Below are 16,766 nucleotides of genomic sequence, written 5' to 3' on the forward strand. Positions count from 1 at the left end.
AATCCCCACCATTCTACTGCGCGTCCACCTTTGTGCAGTTACCTCAGAAAGAGAACAAGATTGCGATAGAGAGAAACAGAATGATGACCTACGGATTTTTTGTAGGTTTGAGCACATATGGATAGGAAACCTAGCTTGCTTACTTTGACGTAGTTACGGCTTCGCTCTTTCGTGCATTCGTTCGGTTAACGCGCCATCTGAGAAGCGTGTCGTGAAATTCTATTTGTAAAGGGGCTTAAACTTTCAAATCAATGAAATCTGTTGTGGCCAGTGTATTTATAAAAAGATATTAGACTCAACCAATCAGAGCAAAGAAAATTTCTATGTAAACCCTCGCTAACTGATCGAGTTGCGGCCTCGAGCTGTGCAAGAAGAGGACCTGTTACTGTACATACACATTCATACATATTGTAGACACATTGAAGTCAAACGAACTTCAAAACACTGCCAGGTAGAAATACATGTGGATTGTATCCACGTAGTGTATTACATTAATTAATTTATGGAAAGCAATTAGCTCAATTTAGCGTTAATAAATGATAGGTTTAGTAAATAGTATTACATGTCTTACATTTGAATTAATTCTAAACTTATTGCTATAACCTATTCTCTCCCTGTTGTTGTTTACGTTTAGATAAACTATGGACGTTTATATGAATTTACAGTTTTATGAACTATTGTTTGTAATTGATAAAAATGGAAATTATTTGACAGCTTATTATTTCAGTGAATTATTTAATAATTATAAAAGAATGTTAAGTTTATATTCATTTACATTATAATTGTCTTTCATTGGATTGCATTGAGTAGCATTTTAATATATGTGTGTGTATAAAGGTCCACAGTCTATTTACAAATGAAGAATACAAATTTATTTTCGCATTTTTTTATGTAACTACAAGACAATATTCTTGTTACTTTTATACAGAATGGAGGTAATCGAGCTTGTCTCAGATGACGAAACTGCAGAAGATAGTATAAAGGATAGTAAGAGTTCTAAAATTTATAATAGTAATTGTATAAATTTTCAATGTTCATCTGGGATAGACATGAAAACAGCTCCTTCGTTTGCATGTGCTTATTATGGTGTGAACACAGAAAAGAAGAAAACACGTATGATATGTAAAAAGTGTTTTAATGCAGCATTAGATCATCAGAAGGTATGATTATTCTACAAATATTACTTTATATAAAGAATTATACAGTGTACAAAATATTTTACTTTATATTAATATCATTGCATTGATGTTCGTAGCAATTAGTTGCAGCTCTAGTGGATCATAAGCCACTGCTAAAATGTGAATTTCCGGATCATACAATGGAAGTAGAAATATCTGATAGTGATGAATCTGATGATGAGAGAAAAAGAGACATAAACGATGAAGGTGAGATGATTATGAATAATTTCCTAAAATTAAACTGAGTTTAAACCAAGCTGATTAAACTATTGATTATTGTTGTACTTTGTTACAGATAAATATCTACCAGTGGAACTACTTGAGAGTGTTGAAGACATGTTAGAGAGTACACTAAAAAATATTATTACAAAATATGATATTGATTATCAAATCAAGGAATCTCATGATATACTAAAAATGCAGTGGGATAAAATAGATGGTACACCATTATTTTGCAGAATTTATAGCTACATATATTCATTATACATGTATAAGATCATATGATATAATTTTTTAAAACAGAAGAGAATGATGTTTTGGACAAAACGGTCAGTAGTTTAATGAATACCATGGACACATTACGTAATGATTTATACAATGAATTCAGGCCACAAATTCAAATGTTACAAGAGCTTCAAATAGATGATGGAATTTCTGACAGTGCTTTGTATCCATTGGTGGCAACAAAGAAAGTTACACAAGTAAAAATGTCACCTTCATTATTACAAGATAGTCAACCAGAGATATTGCCTATTGATCAAGACAATAGACAAGTTTTAGCTTTGGATTTACCTCCTCCTGGTCCTCTTGTGAGGCCAGTGCCAGATGTGGATAGTGTTGTATACGTTATGAAACATCCGCTTATGCCATGGAGTAAAGCGAAGGTACGCGAATTAACTGTTCCATAAATGTTGTTGATATAAATTTATATTCTCATTCAAATGTTGTTCCATTGAAATTTATTAGGTACAACTCATAGTTGCAAAAAGTCCACTACATTGTCGTGTGAAATTATTGCAAAAAAAGTACAGTTCAGTTGTAAAATCTGTTTTTGGCAAACAAGTTGCACCTGCTGTGATTAGTCCAGTAATTATTCCAGTTGGCACTAGAGTAGTTGCGGTCTTCCGAGATGTTACATCTAGTAACTTTTATAGTGGTGTGATAGCTGAGACACCAAAAGCTACAAACAAATATAGGTATATCTGTTGACTAAGTACAGGATTTTACAAATTCAATATGTACCTAATGCAATTTTCTTCTAATGATTAGGTATTTGATATTCTTTGACGATGGATATGCTCAATATGTTGAGCACAGGCATATTTATTTAGTTGCTGAAGCTTCCCTCAAAGTGTGGGAAGATATACCTCATGAATCTCGAGATTTTGTGAAAAAATACATCGAAACATATCCTGAAAGGCCAATGGTAAAATTACAAACAGGACAAGTAGTGAAAACGGAATGGAATGGCAAATGGTGGATTGCCAGGGTAGTACAAGTTGATGCAAGTTTAGTGCAAATGCATTTTGATGCTGATGGAAGAACGGAGTGGATTTACAGAGGATCTGCCAGATTAGGGCCTTTGTATCTTGAACTCTTAAAAGCTAACGCCAGACAGCAAGGACATCATGCTTCTGTTAACACACCAACTCGACATAGACTTCCTTCTATCACTAGCGTACGTTTACAATTGTTAAAATTACTTGTATTCTTTCATTCATATACATTAATTGTTAAAGCTGAGTTTATTCCATATTTCAGAAAAACAATTTACCTTATGTAGAATATACGTCTAACGTAGAACCTGAAGAAGATAGAATTATTCAGACGGAAAAAGTTCCAAGTCCTGTGGTCAGTGAGATTACAACTGTGACTACACCCACTGCCCCACAGCAGGCGCGTGCTGTTGCTAGGAAAAGCACTACTAAAAAACAAACCAATGTTGATACAAATACGTACACTCCTACTACCGAAACAAAACCTTCACATAGTATAGTTGTAAGTATATAGAGCAAAGTAATATACATTGATTAAGTAAATAAAAAATATATGTCAAATATTTGTATTGTTTCAGTATTATCAAACGCAAAATAAAATTCAGACAAAGAAATTTGTTCCACATAAGTGTGGGCCACAATGTGTACAGGGTATATCCTTTACACCTGACGATTTAAGAGGCTATTCACCTCTTTCAATACCGTTGCTCTGCGGTTGGAATCGTCAACTTTGTAAATATCCGAAAGGTAAAAAGATCACATTATATCAAGCTCCATGTGGTGTCAGATTACGGAATATGGAAGAGTTACATCAATATCTCCGCAAAACGGGCAGTCCAATGTCTGTTGATCTATTTGATTTTGACTATTGGGTACATTGTTTAGCGGAGTTTGTTTTAGACAAATGTTTTATTAATATAAAAGTAAGTGCGTTGTATCATTGTTGTTGTTGTTGAATTTAGGCCATTTTCTTAAGACAACTAAATTGTGAATTCCATTTCAAGGATCTCAGTTATGGAGTAGAAAATGTACCAATCCCTTGTGTCAATGAACTAGACCATACTCAACCAGATACTATTCGTTATAGTACACAAAGAGAACCTACAGAAGGTGTTAATCTTAACTTAGACCCGAATTTCCTGTGCAGCTGTGATTGTGAAGATGATTGTCAAGTATGTTAATTATATCAAAACAGTATTTTATTGATGTCGGTTGCATTTCATCTGTCGCTGCATTTTAATGTACGGTGTTATCTTTTATTGAACAGGACAAGACAAAGTGTCAGTGTTGGCAACTAACAATACAAGGTGCAACTCTTGGAGGAAGAGTTCCAAATACGTCTGTTGGTTATGTGTATAAACGTCTACCAGAACCAGTGACTACTGGGATCTACGAATGTAATTCAAGATGCAAATGTGCTGTGAAAACTTGTCTGAATAGGGTAGTGCAACATCCCTTAACATTGAAATTACAAGTGTTTAAAACAGCTCCTCGGGGTTGGGGAATTAGATGCCTAAATGATATTCCTCTGGGATCTTTTATTTGCATTTATGCAGGTAGATTGCTCACGGAACAGGTAATTTAGAATAAATACTAATTAAAATTATTAGAAATAATGTCAAATAAAAGGAACGCTTTAATGTTAGTTATACATTTTAGGGGGCCAATGAAGGTGGTAAAAATTATGGGGACGAATATTTAGCTGAATTGGATTACGTTGAAGTAGTTGAAGGAATTAAAGAAGGCTATGAAAGTGACGTTCTTGAGCCAGAGATGCCAGTATCTACATCAGATGATAAAAAGAAGTCTGTTACAAGCGACGATGAAGATTATGCAAGATCAAATACAAATGATTCGGACGAAGACTTTGATATTAGTAAATATGCAAACTTCAATGTAGAATCATCAGGTGCTTCATCAATCAGGTAAATAAAGAATAGTAATTTCTATAGTTTGATATAATTTACATACGAGGCTTTAATGATGCTACTCTGTATCAATTTAGGAAAAGACTTAGAAAACGAAAGCGAGGAGAGACCAATAATCAAGATGGATCTGAAGAGAACAGCGAAGATGGTATTAATAATAAAAATTCTGATGGTCTATCAAAATTGAATGAAAACCAAGAGGCGATTACAATAAGCGATGAGGAAGAGAACAGAAGTGGTAGACGCGAGCCAAGTCGATTTGACCCTACAGTTGAGCCAGCGCAATTAGAAAGGCCTAAATTTAAATCAGTGAGAGATTTCTTCGGAGAGGAAGAGGCTGTTTATATAATGGACGCCAAAACAACGGGAAATATTGGACGTTATTTAAATGTAAGTAAAATACGTATTACCCTATAGTGATCTTGTTTTCCATTTACCACCACTATCTCACCTAATAAGAATTACTACCAAACAGTGCATTTCATTATTATACTCATACATACTGCTCCTATGATTATAGCCGTTAAGAGTTAACAATTTTACGGTCAGAACAGTAAAAATCATTGTAATAGGATGCATTATGTATATCCGTAATAAAACATTTGTTTGGTGATTTCAGCACTCTTGCGATCCGAACGTTTTTGTCCAAAACGTATTTGTTGACACACACGATGTCAGATTTCCGTGGGTAGCATTTTTTGCTTTAAATTACATAAGGGCAGGTCAAGAATTAACGTGGAACTATAGCTACGACGTCGGAAGTATACCGGGTAAAGTTATCATATGTAAGTGTGGGGCATCTAATTGTAGAGGACGACTTTTGTAATGTATGAAATATTTGGTAATAGGAAGAAAAAAATTAGAATTGTTAATTTGTATTTATTTCAATTTTTTTTCTATTGTTTAAATTATATATTTACAGTATTCAGTTGTACAAGAGATTAACTGAACATTAAAGTTCTGAATAGGAAATATATGCAAAGATTATGTTCTTTTTTTGTAGTATTTATTATCCTTTTAAATATAACTTAGCTTACAAAATAAAGTAGACCTGTCGCATAGGACAAACGGTATGCATTTTACAAACTGTAATGTTTCTTCCTGAGTTAATTTTAATATGCTATTACAATACAGACTTTTTTTAATTCTAATGAACGTCATATTTCTGAAAAGATATATCTATAATATATTTTATGACTATCAAAGATAATACAGTCTTTGCATTTTTAATAATTGACATTAGATCAAGAAAATTTGATATATATGTATAAGCTAATTTCTAATAGTATTCTGAAAATTTTGTTAATATATATGTAATCAATATTCAATAATAAATAAATGATGAATGTGGGTTTAATAATAAAGTACAACTGTATACATAACAATGATGCATTGGCTTATTATTTTTGATTATTGTACACCTTTTAAAACCTTCTCAGACATGTTAAGTAATTAGTACCATAAAGATAGCTCTTTAATCTCATTCTATAATTTATACATGTCTTTCCTTGAACTCATTTAAATTATGTATGTATATATCTCAAATAGAGCATTTATAGTATTTTATATGTACTCTTTCTCGCAAAGGTATTAAACTAAACTGGAATTATTATTTTGATAGTAGATTACGAAAGAATGTATAAAAAATTCATAACATTCATAAATTAATAACAAATATTTAAAATATGATGCTGCATCTTATGAATGTATCAAAATATCTTCTGCTATATGTGATTAGATGTTTTAAAAAATAAATTTGTTCTTGTGTTAGTTTTATAAAAAAAAAAAAACTAGTACAATATACTATCTTAAAGCTGAAATTATATATACTTCGAAATCCCTAAGTGTAACTGTGTAAGACTATGAGTTCATGATTATACACTCCAAATGTGCGATATATTATTATAAAACTACATTTGTGTACCTATATCTTTTAATTTAAAGTGCATAAATACGATAGTCTAGTCATATGCAAGAAAATTAAGAGAAAGCAATGGTGATACTCCTATGAGGAACATTAAAATACTAAAATAACAAAATTATCGCTCTGTGTTTTGGTCGGCTTTGTGCTAGTGAAGATTAAGCAGCTGTTTAATCTCATCTTTCTCAGCAGCATCCAAATAACTCATTCCATCTGGTGTTAGACCATCTGGTTTAGCTCCTTTTTCTAATAACAATTTTACACAATTTGTATGTCCTTCCCAAATTGCTGCTAATAATGTTGTTATACCATGCTTGTCCGTAGCCTGTAAACAAACACACAATGTTTTAATATTATTTTATGTATGATACTTTTATCTATGCAAATTTTTTTATATCACTTTTTTTTCTAAAAAAAGAGTATAATAAAATATTTACATAGATTTTAGAAAAAGACTTATATTTCTATTCTATATGCAATTTAATAAATTAAATATACATATGTACACAGATCTACATAAGATATATGACATATGTACAAGAAGTTGAACATGTATGCCTTGTAATCCATGCAACAAATTCCATATGAACCAGTCTTACTCTTTTATCACACATGCCAATCTAAATTTTTTAAATATATTTACATTTGCATTTGCACCCTTTTCCAAGAGGTATCTGACGACTTCACTCTGACCATAATCAGCTGCATAATGCAGTGGTGTTCTCCCATCAATCATTTGATTAACGTCAATATTCTGTTAACAGAAACATACTTTAAAAGATTTACATTAATTAAAAAAAAAAAAACATACTCGATATGTAAAAAGAAAATACAAATAATCTTTATAGCCATTCTTTTGTTACTCTCAATTTTGTATACACAGTAAATTCTAAACTGTATAACGAATTTAAAAAAAAGCTATAAGTAATGTATCATCATGACATTTCCGATTAGCCGACAGTCAAAAGCATAGCTAAAGGAAATTGAACGTCTTCTATTTGCCTTATTCTCAACGATATCCCGCACTTGCTCCAAATCACCATTTTTTATACCCCAAACGAGTTCACTCATTTTCGTTACGGGTTATTGGAAGATTCGCCAATTAGAACGCACAGTCTCTCCAACGTCCACGTTTATTCTAATCAGTTCACGCTCGCTCTCACGTCCATTAAATTTGGTTAAATAGCGAATTTCGCTGATACAATTTTTGCGCGTTGCCAACATATATGGCAAGAAAACGAAACTCGTAACGCGTCCACGAACACGTTACCAACATCAGGCAGTGCATCAGAGAATTTCATAATTCTTCCGAAATTTTAGAACCGATCATAACACTTAAGTATAAAAATCTGTTTAATAATTAAGATTTTAATGTTCTGTTCATTTCAACTTCTTCCTTTGTAAAATTGCTTTTCGTCGTTCAACGAAATTATAATGCCACCATCAAGAAGGCTTTCAAACACTTTCGTCACAGCACCAGTTGCATCGTTGTAAATTTATTAATTGTTCTAGAATTGTACGTATCGAAATATTTCGTCTAACACTTTTTTAACAGTTCAAAGAATTAAATCTATACTAGCTCTAAGTAAATTTTGTAAGTTCTGTATAAATTACTTTAGCATTGAATTGACAATGTTGTTTCGGTACTGATTGTCACAATAAAAAATGTGTACAGTTTCTTCTCTTTTTCAAACGTTGTTAATAATATATTATTTGCAAATATATCTGTTTCAGGTTTAATACGAAATTATTTAATTTCACGGAATACAATAATTTCAAAATCTTCAACATTCGAGTACAGAAGTGGGATTAAATGAAACTGGTCAGTCTGCTAACTTCATGCTGTACATTTGAGTTTGAATTCGAATCTGACCGATTTATAATTTAAATATGCCTGTGACTTTGACAATTCATATTTTTAAGTTTTAGCGCCTGAAGTTTCAGTAATACGATAATTAATTGAAAATAGTATTTCGAACTTTTTCAAGGAATCGACGCGATGTTATTTAAAATCAATTACAAATCGCATCGAAACATTTACGTGGACGAGGAAATGAAAGGCTACAGATGAATGTTGAATTAAATAGGTATTAATTTAATCACATATAGTTACAATCACACATGTTTTTACATTATATACGCAGAGCTTTCTACTTCCAGAAAAGACAAGATAATTGCTATTCTACGGGACGATGGTTACAGCTGGAATTAAGAACGGACGGTGTGCATCTGAATCTCATTTCCGGGACTAGGAGACTGAATAGATACTATACTGTTGTGAAGACGACGCCATTCACACTATAATAAACGATAATCCTGCCGTTGAATTTATTTTTTCATAACGGTTCCGATGCTTTCTGCGGAATTTCGTACTTGGTCATTAAAAAAGAAAATGAAAAAACAAAAAAGTAATAAAACGAAGAAACATGAAAGTGCATAGAGAATAATTATATACAATGTAATAATAGCCTCGCGTGAAGTTGAATCGCGTCGAAGGGTAACAGGAAGTTGCGATGTGGTCTCCTCGTGACGAAACGGGTGCGCATCGAGGCGCAACGACGAAAGTAACGTTCCTCCATGTATGCAACTATGCATTTCTGTCCAAATGCTTTTTATCTCCTCAACGATATCTTGCAATTGCATTTCGATTTCATTTTTGCGGTCAATTTTTTTTCGAAATCGATCTTTCTGCGAATCCGAACATCTCTCGTCGTACCTAGCCGACTCGTATAGCGACTTCCGGCGTCGCTAAAAATCATTGTGAAATTTGTCACGAGTAAATGCACTCTCGATGTTTTAAATCAAATGATAATCTCCGAATTCTGGAATAGCTTTGACTCTAATTGTTATTTTTTTCGTTATAGCTACTCAGAGGAAACGAAATGAAAGCCGGAGGACAGAGAAAGCGTTTTTTGGGGAAAGCGATGGATGCTTTTCAGGTTCACGAGGGCCACATGTTCTTGCGTTAGGCATTAGGCCTTTGCGGGTGCAGGCTCCGATGCTTTCTCATCTTCTACGATCTGCGTGGGCGGCGGCAGAGTTGGGATCTCCGGGTACTCCAATTTCGCTCCTTCCTCGCATTCGAAGATGGGACAACAGTCGGGGAACGATGCGGTCTTGTTCGTCTTCTCGGACAACTTGCATTTCGGGTTGGCCTTCGGCAGCGGTCCACAGTCTTCGACTAACTCGAACAAACGGCCAGAATTGTCATCGGCTGGCACACAAGTCGAACGACCGCAGAAAGGTGTCAGGTCCCATGATTTCGTTGGTTCAATGGTGGCGCATCTTGTCGAGGCGAAGCACATGCCCGGGAAATCTATAGAAACAGACAGATTTATAGATGACTATCTGACGGAACGACAAAAAAAGTGATAAACGTAACGATAGACGAATTCTTCGCTAAACTTTTATTCTAGCGTTAACAACGTCCGAAGACTGCTCGAATATTTTACACGAGGCTAGTAAATGATGTTTTCCGAGAGCTTCGCAAACCCCGCAATGCCTCACAAATTTACGATTGTTCTGTTACGTAAACGACGCGTTACTCTTACCCCGATATGTACATCGTAACACTAGCGCGGTCTCATTGTCGGCAATTCGTAGATTATGGAATACATGTGTGTTCCGGAATTACATAAATTATATTACATAAAGAAAAGTTTTGACTGATGCGTTCCGTTTACCGGAGCACTAAATTGTCTTACGCAATACGACGGTGTTTCGCGCGGCAGCAACTAACTGGGACTCTCCTAGCGAGGAAAGAAAGGTGTTGATATCTTTCGATCGATTCGTGGGACTTTGAATTTTGTCGGAGGAGAGACACGACTGTATAGAATTAACGATTCTTTTGTTATTTTCAAGAGTGTTGGCAGCTCGATCTGATAGCCTTCACGAAATGAGAATTTAGAAAGCATATAAGGGTTTAACGAAGTTTAATGTTCTGTTTGCGCTACATCAGTGCGAGGGAATTTCGAAAACACTTGGCATTCCGAGTGAGTCACCGGCCGGATTTTCACCGGTAAAAGTAAAATCTCATCGTATATGAGCAACGGCTCGCGGAGATTGCATTTCTTTGAGAATGTTGTCGCTGGAGTGTGCACGATGCATGAGTGTACATCAGCATTATACTGCTAGCTAGGATCCCGGGCTAACTGTGAAAGGTGTCGTTACTTTCTAATGCATGCGCGTGTGCGAGACAAATCGTTTTAACAAGCATCTCGTCATGCCTTTTGACGCTACACCGCGCTGTCTTGGCATCAGCAATGTTCGAAGCAACCCATACCGTAGGGGTTGCGCCGACAAAATGGCGATACTCATTTTTTGCTTTAGATATTGCAAAGTTCTTAATTGTTTAGCGATTGTCACGATGACATATTTTAAACAAACACGTAAAATTAATTTTGCAGAAGCTAAAACAGAAATTGACTGAGTTTTTATTTGAATAGTTAGAATCGCCGGGAACTTTCCGAATGACTCAATTCGATTATCTTCAACCTACTGATACAGAATGAGGAGGCGTTCGTCTACTTTGTCCGTGCATCCGGTGTCGCACGTTTCTCGCGCCAATCTTTTTCCGAACTTATGCTACATAAGACTTATGGCATTATAGCTCGCGACAGGAGCGCCTACCGTGACTGCGCGATTTATATATCGTCGACAGGACGATAAAGTTTTTTTCGCTGGTAATTCGCCCATTAGAATTTTCAAGGAGAAACACTTTCACTGTCGCTCCGTACATAGTGCCGCGTAATTTTCGCAAACTCTAATTGAATCACTGTACAAAACATGTGTTGTAGCAGCGAGAAGTTGAAAATAAGGCGAGAAACCGCATAGCGCTCGCCTACTTCGGCGTACGTGATTTATTTAAACAATGACGTGTCTGTTACCGTTTTCTCAATGCCGCATCGTTACCGTCGAAGGTTTCACGTGACGGACGCCCACGTCGCGGCATGGTGCCATAAGCTATAGCACCGATTCTCGTAGAAAACCTGAATCATGCGTAAATGAATCGACAGGTCTCGCGGTGTCACGGTATCGGTTCTCCGCCTGTCGAACTCAATCGCCTTTTCATTGAATACATCTATTCATTCGTGATTACTAGAATGCGGATCTTTGTGCGCTTTTACGGCGTTTTTGAAAATGCAAGGAAACGTACAAATGAACGCATAAAATGGGTCCAATACCATTTTTCTTTCCTGTTTACAATAAATAATTTTATAAAAATTGAAAATATGTACAAAAATCCACAGTCTACTAATTACTTCTCTCTGAATTCTTTAAAAATGGGTACACCTGCTTTCCAATCATTTGCCATCGACATTAAACGAAACTTGTACGGATCACGCGAATTTTCAAAAATTGTCCGGGCGCGTTTTCAACGCTTTCCGAACATACTGTTTACATTTCGCAGCAGCGAGAAATTTTGATTTTATAACAAGATAATGTAGAAATTGCAGTAATTAATGACCGTGTTTTGTTATCTTGCAACACGCGCGCCGAAGGATCCGAAAGCGACGACGAATTAGAAATGGTCGCCGCCAGGTGAATCGTAATTCTTACGGATCATTACACGAGACGGAAAGTGTTTAAGGAAGCGGTGAAATATGATTCTCGATCAGCTAAGACTTTCACCGACATTAAGACTTATCGGACTCGTCCGCTACCGTGGGTCAGCTTTCGTGTCAGCGGGTGTAACGTTACATTTGTGGACTTCAGCTTCCTCTTGCGTGTATAGACAGGTTTCCGGTGCATAGTTACAGCTTCCAGAACATTTAGTACTGAATACAACAATGAGTAGGATCTTTATGCAAACTGAGAATCGTCTGCAACAATTGCAAGAAACGGGAGCCAAGTGTAACACTTCTCTTTCCTTAAATAATTTTAATCAATTGGAATTGATACCAAATTGATTGATATCAACGTTGTTAGTCGCATTTAATCTTTTCACTAAATGCATAAAATCCGCAGTCTGGCGAAGAGTAACTTGCATTTGTATCGAATCAAATAATTATTTAAGATCGCTGCAGACAAACTTTCTTCATCGGATAATAAATGGAGAAATTTAATACCCAGGTACTGTAGTTACAAAAGCATGTCTCCAGCATCCAAATATGAAGCGCGCCCGTTGTCGCTCGTTAAGTACGTAAGCGATAAGTCACAGACAATCGCGGTAACTATATCCCCGCCGTCTGTCTATTCATTCGACGAATCCGCGAGTTATCTTTCCGATAAATACATGACATTACCTCGTAATTGTGTGTTATTTTGCGAAGACTCGACAACGCGTGTCGCCTTTCGAAAGTTTCTCAGACGTCGGCCTGGCGATCGTGTGATCGCCGGTTGCACGACACCAAGTAATCGAAGGGTAAACGATTGTCCCAAGCGTTTCTTTAATTGAGGACGCGAGACCGTGTTTCGCGGATTCTCATTCGGGTCCCACTTTCGGCGCGACCCAACCCACGGGGGGGCCTACTTTCCGCGACGATTCTCGATCGGAACGGGTACACGTATAAGTTCGTGATCGAGAAACTTAACTCCGACGAGGAGTTTGCCGTTCGAAACGATCGGCTGTTCGCATGGAACGATAAAAATTGGGAACATTCGAGCAGAATTGTTTCGGAGTTCTTTCGATGCCTCGATCTCCGTCTGCTCGTCGGTTGTTTCTTCTATAAACGCGGGTCTCCGATTACAAAAGGATACGCAGCGTTGTGTGCACCTTACGGTAAAAGTTTCGTAACGTGGTCTAATCTCATTATCCTTATTCCGCGCGCGTATAAATAGCGTGTCCTCAGCGTGTCCGAGAGACACGCGACACCGTACATACATGTACGTGACGCCGCGTTCGGGCCCGGAGCAACTAGGCTGATTCGATCATTCATCGGAATCCAGGGCCCGGAGCGAGAAATACGGAGTATCTGGGCCAGGGTGCCCGATCCACGATATCTTCTACCCAGAATTGGCAAGGACGCGGTCTCAGAATCTCCGGCCCTCGAATCATGAAATCAATTAACGCGATACCGATCGGCGTTCTCTTTCTTATGGCACTTAGCGTGCCATATCTTATCGACGACACTCCTTCTAATTCCAACACTTGGCGCACAAATGTCAAACATCCTTTTCGGATAAACGATCTCATACAATCTCAATTCCTCGGTTAAGCCTTCACGCTCGAGTAAACAGTTTCAGGGCTTAAGAGAGCATCGGCTTTTAAAACCGTCTTTTTAAGGATTCATGGAGGAGGCCGTCCGTAATTCTGGACTCTACGTGTAGAAAATATGAATTCTGACGTAATGCTCTTTTCAAAGAATTATCCACTCTTGTATCTACTCTTTACCTCGAGAGGAATTCGTTGAAAGATAATCTCGATTCTACAAAGTATCTAAGACGGTGCGACATTGTTTCGCGGCGAGGTACACACGATTGCATGGCTCAGACTTTGAAGAAGATCCTGGAAACAGTGCCGCGTGTTCTTGCTCCTTGCAATCTTCAGCTCTAGATAATCCAATACATAATTATTCTATCAGTTTTGAATGAAAAATTTCTATAAACCGTCTGCTTCCTCATCTCGAGAATTTGAATAAGTCCGCTCCGCTTTTCGAACGCAGAAAATCCGCATTCTAATGATCCGCCGCGCCGCTACAATTGATCGTTCTCTATCTCGTAAAAGGTAATTCACCTTGGGTGCCCCGCCGGTCGACTCACCTGTCCGCGAGGCGCCTAATAAAGAAGAATCAGGAGAAAAGACCGAGATCTCGGGATATGGTCAAGAGAGGAACCCGTGTCGGAACTTTCACGGTTTGTCGATCTCGTGGCGACGTTTCCTATTTATCGGCTCGGCCGAAATCGTGTTTTCGCGTAACGGTGAATCAGGAATCCAGGACCACGCCTGCCTGTTCCTGGACAATCGTTATTCTTTTCTTTGGGGAAGGGAGGTTTGCCTTAGCTGGCGCAGTTACGGTTCGGCGGGCAACGTGATGAACGACGCCTGAACACAATGGCAAAGCAACGAGTGTCTGTTTTCAAGGACCGCGATTAATTGCGAGTGGAAAGCTTGGGAGACAGGAGTGGTTAACAGAATCGATTTAGCCAAGTGTCGTCAGCGGTTTTCTGCGGTCGTGCCAACCCTTCCACGACACTTGAGCCGAATCGTCCTAACGTTAACCCCTTCATTTTACATCGTTAGGTGTCTTGTACAAAATTCGAAAGAAATTGCTGAGCGATATGGGGGTAGGAATTAATCTAATAAAGAGAATTACTTTCACGGTTTTATAGAAAAATAGTGTAACTTAATTTGCACGTCATGATTCCCGGACGTTTATGTTGGTCTTTCATTTAGGTGAGTAGATCGGTTGTACAAATCAATGAACTGTCACTTCGAGAAACTATTATCTTCACGCTCCGGGTGGCAAGAATCGTTTCGCTCTCGGGACAAGCGCGCGGCGTTTCTCGCGACACGATTCGCCCCGGTGTTTTTGCAAAAGAAAGGGAGTCTCCGTCGGTCACGCCGTTAATAATAAATCGTACGAGGTGCAAAACACGGAAGAAGAAAGTGGAAAACAGGAAATCGGCTCGATCTCAAATGTGGAATAAATGAATCTGTTTATCGGGCAAGGCTACGTCCGACCGGTTCGATCATTCCGGTTTGTCCTTAGAATCCAATAGAATCCGTGGATTTGTTTTGCACGATAGTCAACCGATTTTCTAAAATAACACCTTATCTGGCCCCCTTGTCGTTGAACTTTTGGTATTCTACAGTTTGAAATTTTTTTCGAAATCTAGTGCATGTTAATTTCGATTTGCTGGATTTTACATGCATATATAAAGAGAGAAACTTCGGCACGAACACAATTCGAGCTACCAAGAATTATAGAGAAAGAAACTGCCTTTTTTAAGAACAACGATGAATAATCTCTTGAAGTAGTAGTTGTTGTTGAAGATTTATTAACTTCCGTTTTACAGATTTATTAACTTTGTACTACAAATTTTGTCGACTTATCAATGATATGTGTCATAACGTTACGTAACGAAGGCATTAAACAAATTAAAAGAAAACTCTACATTCTTCTGCATTTATGTCTAAACGTAACACGCGGATGGTCCACTTCTATTCGATCGAATTTTCAAGCCATTCGAAGGTTTATCGGAACACAAAGTTAACGTTGAAACGAAAACTCAGCTTATGAGTTCCTTTCATTTTTCGCTTCAATATGTCATAGCACGTGTATATGGGTCAAGGTGCGTTAACCATGTGAATCTTATCTCCAGGCCCTTCAAAATACCAAGTACCTTCTATGAAACGGCTTACCGTAAAATATTTCCGACAATTGTTAAAGACCGCGACTTTTTTCAGAGCGAATTGACCGATCTTCGTAGATCTGTTCTACCGATCAAGAACGATAAAGAGGATTCGCCGGTTGAACAGGCAGCCAGATATATCCTCTTACAGGCGCAAGAGTGGCAAGGGTCGCGAAGGGAGTCAGATTTCGCGGGGCACCGAAGGGAGAGAACGAGCTAGGAAGAACTTACCGCGAAGAACGTCGGCAGGGATCAGTCTCCTGTACGTTTTGGGTCGTTCTTCCTCCTTCTCTTCAGCGGCGTAGACGACCGCGGCGACGAGCAACAAGACCGGCAACAGCTTCATGGCGACAGTTGGTTGCAAGTGTGGTGGAGGATCGACACCGGCGAAGATCGAAGAAGGAGGAAGGTGGTGAAAGAAAAAAAAGGAAAAATATGTAGAGTCCTCGTGTACCGATTAAGACTGGTTGGGCCCGATTCTCTTGCCGGCATTTTATAGCTGCCCACGGGGCGGGGTCCTGTGGTCCCCACCAGACATTATGGTCTCTCACCTCTTGAACCACCAGTCACCAAAGAATCGTTCCCGTCCGAAGCTAGATCGTCGTCGACAACACACGCGCATACATGCACGGCCAGCAGGGACCGATGATTCCTGCCGGACGGTCCCCGCCGCGGCGCGGAGTCATCGGCACGAATCATTCGGGTCCTACCGCCTGGCCCTGGTACATATTTACTCGGCGAGCGGGCGCGACGCACACGGATGAATTATGGAAATCGAATCGAATCCACGACCAATGCATTCGGCTTGTCCGAGATACATAAAATGACGAAGTGGGTTACCATTCGGTGTACGGGTTCTCTTCGTTCTCTTTTTTGGTCCTGCCATATCTAGCCTCCCCGAGGCGCCATTAATTGAATCATCCGGACCGTAGGAAAGTTTCGGTCACCT

The 16,766-nt window shown here is 38.0% G+C and overlaps 3 protein-coding genes and 1 long non-coding RNA gene across 4 annotated transcripts; 2 read left to right on the plus strand and 2 right to left on the minus strand.

The window, feature by feature from the left end:
* Window positions 1-367: 367 nt before the first annotated feature.
* Egg (SET domain bifurcated histone lysine methyltransferase eggless) lies at window positions 368-6,303 on the plus strand. Its single transcript, XM_078193829.1, has 14 exons — window positions 368-451; window positions 929-1,160; window positions 1,256-1,385; window positions 1,474-1,617; window positions 1,701-2,062; window positions 2,145-2,374; window positions 2,448-2,856; window positions 2,940-3,176; window positions 3,253-3,597; window positions 3,679-3,846; window positions 3,942-4,250; window positions 4,334-4,599; window positions 4,680-4,992; window positions 5,222-6,303. The coding sequence occupies exons 2-14, from the start codon at window positions 930-932 to the stop codon at window positions 5,426-5,428; spliced, it is 3,351 nt and encodes a 1,116-aa protein (XP_078049955.1). The 5' UTR covers window positions 368-451; window position 929; the 3' UTR covers window positions 5,429-6,303.
* Window positions 5,978-7,716, minus strand: LOC144476703 (myotrophin). The gene is made up of 3 exons (XM_078193831.1): window positions 7,526-7,716; window positions 7,167-7,277; window positions 5,978-6,848 (listed from the first exon to the last, which is right to left on the minus strand). Exons 1-3 carry the CDS (start codon window positions 7,592-7,594, stop codon window positions 6,672-6,674), a joined length of 357 nt encoding a protein of 118 aa, XP_078049957.1. The 5' UTR covers window positions 7,595-7,716; the 3' UTR covers window positions 5,978-6,671.
* Window positions 7,717-8,479: 763 nt separating this feature from the next.
* On the plus strand, window positions 8,480-8,916 carry LOC144476869 (uncharacterized). Its single transcript, XR_013495087.1, has 2 exons — window positions 8,480-8,610; window positions 8,684-8,916. It is a non-coding gene; the product is annotated as an uncharacterized LOC144476869 (long non-coding RNA).
* On the minus strand, window positions 8,602-16,278 carry LOC144476868 (uncharacterized). The gene is made up of 2 exons (XM_078194176.1): window positions 16,049-16,278; window positions 8,602-9,839 (listed from the first exon to the last, which is right to left on the minus strand). Exons 1-2 carry the CDS (start codon window positions 16,161-16,163, stop codon window positions 9,496-9,498), a joined length of 459 nt encoding a protein of 152 aa, XP_078050302.1. The 5' UTR covers window positions 16,164-16,278; the 3' UTR covers window positions 8,602-9,495.
* Between the last annotated feature and the right edge of the window lie 488 nt (window positions 16,279-16,766).

The sequence above is a fragment of the Augochlora pura genome, chromosome 11 (genome assembly GCF_028453695.1).
Source record: "Augochlora pura isolate Apur16 chromosome 11, APUR_v2.2.1, whole genome shotgun sequence".
NCBI classification, from domain to species: domain Eukaryota; kingdom Metazoa; phylum Arthropoda; class Insecta; order Hymenoptera; family Halictidae; genus Augochlora; species Augochlora pura.